Raw genomic sequence first — 11,089 nt, 5'->3', positions numbered from 1 at the left:
AGATAGAAAGAAATAGGATATTTGAAAACAAAGCATTACAAATCAGACTAAACTGCTACACACACACACACACACACACACACACACACACACACACACACACACACAGACGGATTTGAGTAACAAGGGTGAATGAACATTATTATTATATAATCGGCCAAGCTCTCATTGATTTTATGGTACTTGAATTTACCCAGTTTGCACCTCTAGGATGAGCATAAAAAGTTCATATATCAAACGCACTTCCACTCTGTAAGGGATACTTCATCTTCAATAAACCAGTACAAATCACTTTGCTGTCAGGATATTAACACAGCTGTGCCCTTACATGGTGTTTACCATGTAAACATATGTAGGACTTCTCCTACATATGTTAGCTTCTCACGACCACCTGAAGAGGCAAACAAAATACTATTCATACCACCACAGGTTTACAGAGCAGGAAACTGAGGCACATGCGAGTTAAGCAACTTGCTCACACTCACTCAGCTGGATGTGAACCCAGGCAACTTGGCTCTTAACCATCATAGCAGAGGTTCTCAAAGTCAGCCTGCATCAGAATCCCCCGGAGGCCTTGTTAACACACAGACTGTTAGAGTTTCTGAGGCGGGGCCTTGCAAACTCGCACTTCTAACAGATTCCCAGGCTTCCCTGGTGGCGCAGTGGTTGAGAGTCCGCCTGCCGATGCAGGGGACACGGGTTCGTGCCCCGGTCTGGGAAGATCCCACATGCCGCAGAGCGGCTGGGCCCGTGAGCCATGGCCGCTGAGCCTGCGCGTCTGGAGCCTGTGCTCCGCAACGGGAGAGGCCACAGCAGTGAGAGGTCCGCGTACCGCAAAAACAAAAACAAAAAACAGATTCCCGGGTGATGCTGGTGCCGCTGGTCTGGGGACCACACTCAGAGGCGCTGTCCTCCAGCAATCTCCCTCTCGAGTATGAGGAGAATGACCTTGGCCTGCCTTTTAGACTTAAGGTTCAAAGCTGTCTGCTCTCAAAATATCTTGCTCCTCTCCTTAAGATCATGCAAAGTCATGTAGGCTCCACAAGTGTTGGATTGTCTTAGGGGCTGGCCTTACCCTCAGGGAGTTAGAGTTAGACTAATAAACAGAAGCACAGGTTAGATCAAGTCCAAAGCAGCAGTATTATTGGAAGCTTTGCTTCTATGTGTCTGAGACAGGGAGAGAGGGGGAAGGTGGAAGATTACTTCGTACAAGTTCATGGCCACCTAACCTGTCCTCTTTGGCCCCCAGACACCGGGGCAAATACTCCAGCACGCCCTAGCGATCGAACACAGATTGAATGAAGGGTCTGCCACCTTTTAAACATGTCATGGGCACATCTTATATGTTTTAGTTCTTATCACCAACCCCACATCCAAGTCCTTGCCCACTATGGGGAATTAAAACGGTAAAAATACTGTTAATTTGTGATTTTAAAAGAAATAGCAAAACAAAATCTTGACCACAACCATGGCCCAAATCCCACAAAGCTGGACGTCCCGCAGGAGATGCTGGCAACCAAAGCAACCTCTGTTTCTGGCAATGAATAATCCAGAAGGCATAGTTCTAGAAACAAAGATCTATGTTCTTTCTTTTTTAAAATAAATTTATTTATTTTATAAATAATTTATTTATTTTATTTTTGGCTGCGTTGTGTCTTCGTTGCTGTGCGCAGGCTTTCTCTAGTTGCGGCGAGCGGGGGCTACTCTTCGTTGCGGTGTGAGGGCTCCTCGTTGCGGTGGCTTCTCTTGCTGCAGAGCACGGGCTCTAGGAGCACAGGCTTCAGTAGTTGTGGCACGTGGGCTCAGTAGTTGTGGCTCGCGGGCTCTAGAGCGCAGGCTCAGTAGTTGTGGTGCACGGGCTTAGTTGCTCCGAGGCATGTGGGATCTTCCCGGACCAGGGCTCAAACCCATGTCCCCTGCATTGGCAGGTGGATTCTTAACCACTGCGCCACCAGGGAAGCTCAGACCTATTTTCTTTTCTCTGCCACATTTACCAAGTGGATAAACAGCTCCAAACAATAGTTCCTCCGGCTCCCCATGCCCTGACATCCCCCTCTCCCCAAACTTAGCACTATTCTGAGTGTATCCAATTCTGTGTGATAATGTTAATTCCCCTCTAACCTTCTCAGCTCCCCTGCGCCCTTGCAAAGAACAGAACGTAGACAGGCAGAGGAAGAAGATTTGGTAGCTTCTTGAATCTTTTTTTTCTTTTAACTTCAGGGAGATGATTCTAAGTCTAAGGAATATGTTCTTGACTACGAAGATGAAACTAACGGGTTACATAACAGCAGTTGTGGGTCAGTTACATTATCCCCTTTTCAGGGGCAAAGGAACAAATACTGAAAAGTTCAGTGCTTGCCCGGGGCCCACGCTGAGTGCGTCAGAGATTATCAAGCCAGCAGTAAGATTGCAGGAGTCCCTGGGGATGGGACCTGTGAAAGCCAGATACAGAAAGAGAAACAGGTGTGGCTGGGCACAGCGATAAAAAGGCTTTGATTTTCCTCCACCCAAACGACAATAGGGTTCTCCTATTCCTGGCTTTCTCAAGTTTGCCCTTCTCTTCATAAAAGAAAACGGTCCCAGGTATCTCACTTTCATGTCGGTGGAGATAAGAGTTCACATTACTTCACTTTGGGAGGCAGCACTGAACATCCGACAGAACTCATACAGCAATCAGTTTAGGCGAATCAGTCTATGAGAAACGCTTTTCTAAGAAAACAACTCGCCTAGATCCTGGCTCCACTACCGCGTTCAGGTCTGGTTTCCAGAACTATACTGTTTGGTTAATGACTCAAACATCAACACGTGTGGGGATTCATTATAAAGATTTCCAAATAAAAATAATAAAAATATGATACTTCAGAGACGGATGCTTCTGGCTACGATGTATCCAACGAACACTCCTGCTAAGACTAAAAACACAAACCTCTTGGAAGCCATCTTAGAGCAACCGAGAAAGGCAATGGTTGAGGAGTCGAGAGCTCAGAGAGAAGAGAAATGCATTGAGGTGAACCCTGTATTTGCTGTTGCTTTTTCATCTCAGGGTATTTGTTAATTCCTAGCATGACGCAAGGATATCAAACAGAAAGGAGAAGCAGCCAGGAGCTTGGAGCAATCTCGCTGGCTGGGGACGCAAATTGGAGCTTCAGGAAGTTATGACTTGAAGGGCTAAGGTCCCAGAGGAAAGAGGCTGTAGAGAAGTGAGCTCATAAAAGTGATCTCATAGAAGTTTGGGTTCACTTCCTCCAGGACCTTGGCCCTTCAAGTCCTGGTGTCCATGAACTCCAATAGTTCCATTTGAGATGCCTGCCAAATACTAGACTGTGTTTGCATGCAGGAGGAAGCTGAGAAAACAAGCAGAAAGAAACTGCTTAGAGGATAAAAAGCAAAGCAGAGTTTTTGGCAGTCTCTCAATACTGGGGAGTTAAAAAATTAGAGTTCAGAGGCCACCAAGGAAGGGAACTTCTGGTAAACAACCTAGACCTTCAGCTGAGACCCCTGAAGAGCTAAACTGTAGGAGAAAAGGAAAACCAGAAATGGAGAAGCCTTAACACACCTGGAAACCCAGCCTCAGTTAAGACAAGAGAACAAGGTGATCTACCTGTCTGTAGTTTTTCTGCCTTCCAGAAGAAAATGAAACCCAGTCTGGAAGGAGATACCAGTATCTAGAATTGATTTCATAAATAACGCCCAGAATTTAATTTTAAAAAATTATCAGGCATGCCAGGAAATGAAACCAAATGAGGAAAAACCAAGGGAACAAATAGATAATAGAAACAGACCCACAGGTGATCCAGATAATAAAGTTTTCAGACATGATCTTGGAATCTAGCCTTATAGTAAAAGGATAATAAATCACAAGTGGGTTTGTTCCAGGGATGTGAAGTTGGCTTTACACCTGAAAATCATTTAATGTAGTATATCACATTAATACTATCAAGGACAAAAATCATATATAGACATCCCTCAATATCCCTGGGGGACTGGTTCCAGGACCCAAACCTGGATCCCAAAAATACCTGGATACCAAAATCCCCATATGCTCAAGTCCCTTATACAAAATCATGTACAGTATTTGCATGTAACTTACCCATATCCTCCTGTATATTTTAAGTCATCTCTAGATTACTTATACTACCCAACACGATGTAAATGCTATGTATCAATAAACAGTTACCAGCACACAGCAAATTCAAGTTTTGCTCTTTGGAACTTTCTGGAATTTCTTTTCAAATATTTTGATCCATGGTTGGTTGACTCCACAGATGCAGAACCCATGGATATGAAGGACCAACTATAATCATCCCAAAAAATTCAGAAAAAGGATAAACTCCACATCGATTTCTAATTTTTAAAAACCCATAGCAAACTAAGAATAGAGGAGAATTTCCTTAATAAAATAAAGAGTATCTACAAAAACATTTATAGCAAACATTATCCTTAATGGTGCAATATTAAACATTTCCCTCCCCCCTTAGATTAGAAATCTGACAGAGATTTCCAATCTGAGATTAGAAATCTAACAGAAATCTGAATGGAATTCAACAGTGCACTGGATATCTAGTGAGCACAATAAAACAAGAAAAAGAGAAGGAAAAATTTAAGAATTACAGAGGAAAAATAAAAATATTTATAGATGACATGATTATATTCATGGAAATTCTAAAATTCTGCAGAGAAAAATTATTAGAATTAATATGTAAATTTGCAAGGTTGCTGGATATAAGATCAATATATAAAAATCAGGGCTTCCCTGGTGGCGCAGTGGTTGAGAGTCCGCCTGCCGATGCAGGAGACACGGGTTCGTGCCCCGGTCCGGGAAGATCCCACGTGCCGCGGGGCGGCTGGGCCCGTGAGCCATGGCCGCTGAGCCTGCGCGTCCGGAGCCTCTGCTCCACAACGGGAGAGGCCACAACGGTGAGAGGCCCGCGTACCGAAAAAAAAAAAAAATCAATTGCATTTCTACATGTGGGCAAAAAAGAATTAGACTCTGAAATTTTTAAAAGCTAATAACATCATTTACAATAGGATAAAAACTTCAATTCTTGGAATAATTCTAATAAAAACATTCAAGACCCCCTAAACTGTAAAATGTTATTGAGAGTAATTAGAGAAAGCCTAAATAAATGTGGACTGGAACACTCAATATTAGGGAGAGTCAATTCTTCCCAAATCAAGCTCTAAATTTAATGAAATTCCAAACAGAAGCCCAGCAAGTTTCTTTTGTGGAAATTGAAATGCTGAGTTTACAATATATCTGAGAATGCAAAGGGCCATCGATAGCCAAGAAAATCTTAAAGAACGAATTTGGAGAACGTACACACCAGATATGAAGACTTCTTACAAAACTGAAAGAATCAGAGTTTTTATTGATACGAGAAAAATCAATCAATAGGACAGAACAAAGATCTCAGAAACAGACCCAAACACATGTGGTCACCTGATACATGACAAAAAGGCCACTGATGTGCATGGAAAAAAGATAGGTCCAGGGTCAGTTAGGTTTTTCTATTCTTACACAGCTATCTAATCTACCTCTGTAGTTCACCTGTGATCTCAAATATCCATTCCTGTAGAGTTTAGCTCATTCTGCTGATTTAAACACTCCCATATCCCACTGCCTCTTGGGCATCCAACCATGACTCAGACATGTCCCAACCTGGACTCATGTCCATCCCCCTTCCTTGACTTATTCCTACATTCCCTATCTCTGTGAATGGTTCAGAGTAGCGAATCAAATTAAAAATTTTGGAAAACTGCTTTTTTGCCTTTTGACAGTTATTTTCTCTGCTGGGACAATTATATTCTATCTTAAAAAGCAGGTCAGAAATGGTGAACTTGGTCACAACTTTAAACAATAATTCAGTCTGGCATTGTTTCTGGAGACTCCACCGGCATGGCCTCTGGGTGGCCTTAGGAAATCTTTCTTGGTTTTAAAAACCAGCTTTTAACACAGCATTGCCCTGTTCCCTTGATTCAAAGATGCACATCTTCCAATCCTAAGGATTCTGAAGTTAGGATGAAACATATGGACCAAACTGAAAAAACAAAAACAAAACAAAAAGCCCTGCTTTGCCTGTCTGCAAACAGAGTCGTGATATTGCTTATACCAGGAGGAAGTGAATTTTGAATTTGGTAATTAATTCTCACTTTAAATGTCTTCCAAAGGACTGCACCATGATAGAACACAAAAAAGAAAAGCTATCCTATACACAGAAGATAGATTATCGCTGCCAGGTAATACAACTGCCAAACCATAGAGAGTAGAATATGGGATGTCAAAACTATCAGAGGCACGTGTGGCCAGTTCATGTACCAAACAGAACCATCTTTCAGACACTGAAAAAATTTCCGGCTGGCTTTCAAGAGATGCTGTTTGACTTTGACTTCCAGATATACAAAATTGAATAAGAAGAGTCAAAGTATGTCTTTCGCCAGATAGAAATGTAGATGCAAATGATATTCTTAAAGGCCCCCAAACTGCACTATTAATCTATAGGTGCTATAAAAGTAAAGATCATGAGTACATGTTATGAAAAGCAACAGGCTACCATCAACAACCTGCCATCACACAATGGAAGGCTGACAGTTAATCAGAGCAGGCTTTACCCTCCAAGGATGAAGACAGCTTAGTGCGTATGAGATTCGGGAGAAAATGGTAAAATAAATGGACAAAGATATAACACTGTGAATAAGGACAAGTACTTTCATGTAAATTTATTCTAGTCTTTTTTCTCCTCCACACCCGTCCTCTAGAAGAACTGCTAGTAGATCCATGGTTGACCAAAAGATCAATGAAGGTTTGCAGAGGTTTTCCATCGCGGGGCCTTGAAAGCCCAAGTATCAATACCAGGGCCTGAATTCTAACAGACACATTTGTACCCCCAACGGAGCTGTCTCCTATGCCATCCAAACAGAAGCATCCTTGAGATGTTCGCATCCAAGCTAAGGAGATGAAGATGCAAGGCCATAAGGGGACCGCTTACCTCTTTCTGGCATTTCACCTTTATCTCAGGACTGTCCCCATGTCACTGGGATGACTTTGAGGGAATCAAAGCAGATCATAGTTTAGGCCTAATGTGGACTTGGCAGAATCCATATGTGCCACGTTTCATCCTTCTAAGGATAGCCTGCCTGCCCAGCTGTCTGATGGGGTCACGGCTAAATCCTAAGGAAGGAACGTGGGGGAAGGTCTTTCCCAAACTCTAAGCACTGTAGAAATGCCAGTTTCCACCAAGGTCATCATAAAAACATAACAATTTCTTACATCAGATAGTAACACCAAACTCATCTTAAGATACCAACCCCACACCGTACTCTAAAATTTTAAAGTAAACTACAAAGGGCGCCCTGTGCCCCTCTGATAGGACCGCGTATGCTGTGGGGTTGCCAACCCCACTCCACTCTGCGAGTTGCTCCAGATCTTTTCAGGACTTAGATTCCATCTCCTGGCTCATTCTCAGGTTTTGAATACTGTATCAATTGTTACCCTGTCCTACCTCAAAGCACCATCTCTTCAACTCATCACTTTTTTGAACTTACCTGGTCCAGTGATTTCTTACCAGTCAGAGAAATGAGGTTTCCGCAGAGTTCACAGCAACGGCCTATCTTCCAAGAATCGTTTCTGACCCTCCCTGGGTCAGGCTCCCTAGCTGCCCTTTACACCAGGAGGCCCAACACAGAACTTCTTCTGCCTCAGCTGAGGGTATGACTCAGCACTGAAACACCTGCCTTTTTTCTTTTCAAGGAGGCCAACTCTTTTGCAACACCCACGTGTGTTAAGCTGATCTATCAAATGCTACAAATTTCACTGAAACAGATTAGACAGCTACGTTTCTTCACAGGCCTGGAGGGTCCTTTTCAGCCAAGACACCCCAAGATGGTACAGATGGGGAGATCGAACCTTCCCCAGAAGGGGTCCCACAGTTCAATCTGGAGGCCTCTGGAAGGACATGAGCAAACCACAGGCAGCCTGGGCTCCAGGCCCACTGATAAGAAAATCTTCTCCTGGCCAACCTGGAACTCTTTAAAAGCATGGAATTCTCCCAATTCTCCCAGGATTTCCCCTTTCCTATGCACAAAAATTAAACACATCCAATCACCAAATGCTCCCATCCTAAAACGCAGAGAAATTACAACTCTGCTTTGACACGGAGTCAGCAAAGGTTGGGACCATTTGGGAGTTTTGTTTTCCAAGCTCGCTGCTGGCCTGGAGGAAGCGTGACACCACGATCTGAGGCTGAAGGCAGCTGTTCGTTTTTGGCTGGAGTTCAGCGTAAACCTTACAAATGGTCCGCCAGCGCGTGCTCTCTCTCTTTTTTAAAATAATAATAATTTTGAAAAAAATCCATAGTCACAAAACCTCCAACCTAGTGTTTTCACTCTAAAGCTTTTCCTGCAGAACACGGAAAACTATGTTTTCCCAACAAACGTCTGAGCCAAAAAAGGCACCAGCAGGTTCCTTCCATCAGAGAAAGGCTACGGGACCAATACTTCGGCAGATTGAAAATCAATGGCTGAAGCAGTTCCGAAGAATCCCTGAATAGCAATTCTCTCCGAAATACTGAAAGATGAAAATCTAGCAACGAATAATTTACTTTTCAAGAGAGGCCCTTAACAGTTAAGTCAATGAATACACTTTTATTTAGGAGCGAAAATCAGACATCAGAAAACCTGCCTTCCGTTCTGAAATTCTGGTCTGTTAAAAAGATCCTGCAACGGCTCTGTTTTACTTACAATTTAACTGCCACAGCTAAGAATTCACAGACAGCCATCCGTGTGTCTGTCCAACACCAGGACATGGGCCCACAGCCTGGCATGTCCCTCCTTCTCCAGTTCCCTCATTACGGACTTGAATATGCATCAGGGCCAAACGTTAGCATTGCTCTCAAAATGGTCCTTGTATGGGGCAAGTTCATGTTGGTTATTATTTTAGTGTGTGTATTTGCGACAGACCCACGCACAGATCCGTAAGTTCAGGAGAGACCCAACTCCTTCCTTTGGACCTTCTTAATCCAAACTTTTGGACCTTCTTGGGAAATTAACAGATTTCCAGGACCAAAAGCAAGAATCTGGAGGTGGTTTATAAAACCAAAGCTAATAGAGTCCATAAATAGAGGACATAAATGTCCCCCCTCCTCTGCATTCTCTTCCTTTCTCTTTTATCTTCGTATTTACCACACAATTGCCAGAATGTCCTATCACGGGCCGAGTTCCTACCTGCTGCCCTCTGAGAACCACGGGCGGTGCTGACCTCTGCATCGGACTCTCTGTCTGGCCAAACCACTCAACTGAGCCCTACGTACAAGCAAAGTTCAAGGTCATGGGCTTGTTTTCTGTGTGCTGTATGTAGGACTGAAATAACTGCTGTAATACTTCATCCCTTAGCCCCTCCGAGGCTCTAAACATCACTCCATGGACGTTTTCCTTTATTTGCTAGGCAGCCCCAAGAACACAGTTCTTCTGTCAAACAGTGTGGCCTCATTTCAGGAAACAAGAATAATATAGACATGGGAAAAAAAGTCTACTGGTCCCTTGCAACTACATGATAAAAAACACATTTGAGACACACATATACACACACACTCACTTACTCAAAGACATATCATATATGTGTATATTATATGCACAAGCACACAGCCTTCTGTTCGCTTGAATCAGCAGTATTTGCAATTAAGCATCCTCATATAATTTCCGTGTGCGAACTTATGTTAGCCACCCTCATCCACCATTCGAAGTAGGGACTAAAACATAGCGGGAAACATTTTAGTCCCAGTGAGTTGTATGTTTTCCGAACACAAAGGATGCTTAGTAGATACCATTCACTGGCTTGCTTCGGAAAAGAAAACTATTTGGTAAATTTTCACCTTAAAAGCAAAAAATCGTCTTGCTGGCTCAACGCTACCATTGGGAACACAGCCCCCATCACGCCCGTGTGCTGCCCTTGAACTCCAAGCCACCTTCCAGAGACACAGTCGGGGTTATAAGGTGACGGGGTGAGAAACGGGGGCCAGCCCCACCCTTTGGGGTTCCTCGAGCCTCCGTACCTGTGCTGCTGCTCCTGTAAGACTTGGTAAATGCCGACAAGAAAAGTTTGGTTTTTAAAACTCGTTCCAACCACACAGTCCTTGTAGATTCGGAACTCTGCAGCCGTCACCGCCTCACCCTCAGGAATCTGGGATAGGTTGAACTTGAACTCTTTGTGGTGTCGCTGGCGAGGGGGGAACTCCTTGTCGTCCTCCACTATAGGATTAAACAAGAGAGAGTGACAACTATCGTTACTTGGCTAAGTGCCACAGGCTCACGTCTAGAAAGTTCCCCCGTTTTCATTCCTAAGCGGCTTACCGTTACCCTTATTAGAGGGATCGTGGGTGGTGGAAAGAACCGCAGGCTAGGCTGCCAGGCCGAGATTAAAATCCTTCATTCTCCCCAGGGATTAAATACAATGCTCAGATTCTCTTTAACGACTTGAAACTATTTAACCAAGTTGCATGACAGCAAGTTATTGAAACTCTTGCCTTCCGGCTTCCTCATCTGCAGCATGAGAGGAAGAGGGCTTCCCAGGGAAGCTGGAGGGACCCAGGCAACAGTGACTAAGAACGCCTCTGCCGTCCTGGCCCTGTTGTCCCCTCCCAGCCCCCCTTTCCTGCTGCTGCTCTCCTATCCCCTCAGGTTGGTTCCTTCTCTCCCCACCAGGCAGTTGCCAAGACCAAGGGCAGCCCGGAGCTAACCTTTGCTGGGGGAGGGGTGTTCCGTGGTCGGAGATGGGGGTGGGCAGCGCGTTCCGCCTGGGTCTGAAGCTCGAACGGTCCTCGTATTTTGCCTGATGTCCAGGGGGAGTTTTTGTTGAGGGGTTTAGTGTGAAACTTCATAGAAAATACTGCTCTAACTAAAGTCCACTGCCCTCGCTCTACTGGAGGAAACTGAGGGCTGAACGCTTCTGAGGGGAGGGACCCTCTGGGTTATGAAGCTGCCGGGGTCTCCATTTAACCTGCATGTAGAACCCACGTATGAGGACAGAGTTGCGGAAACACATCACCAACGGGATAACATGCGATTATCTAAGGCTTTTTTTTTTTTTTTTTTTTTT

At 44.2% G+C, this 11,089-nt stretch overlaps 1 protein-coding gene across 1 annotated transcript in view; it reads right to left on the bottom strand.

The window, feature by feature from the left end:
* The window catches only part of BMP6 (bone morphogenetic protein 6), a 146,320-nt gene that overhangs the window by 15,652 nt on the left and 119,579 nt on the right, over positions 1-11,089 (bottom strand). Inside the window, exon 2 of the mRNA XM_027128321.1 lies at positions 10,047-10,242. Within this exon, the coding sequence (XP_026984122.1) occupies positions 10,047-10,242 (196 nt within the window). The remainder of the gene's footprint in view (positions 1-10,046; positions 10,243-11,089) is intronic.

This window comes from Aethalodelphis obliquidens, unplaced genomic scaffold (assembly GCF_003676395.1).
Source record: "Aethalodelphis obliquidens isolate GAN/ISIS:26980383/991018 unplaced genomic scaffold, ASM367639v1 scaffold34, whole genome shotgun sequence".
Taxonomy (NCBI): Eukaryota; Metazoa; Chordata; class Mammalia; order Artiodactyla; family Delphinidae; genus Aethalodelphis; species Aethalodelphis obliquidens.
Note: the sequence above shows the minus strand (reverse complement) of the source record. Positions and strands in the feature narration are given on the sequence as shown.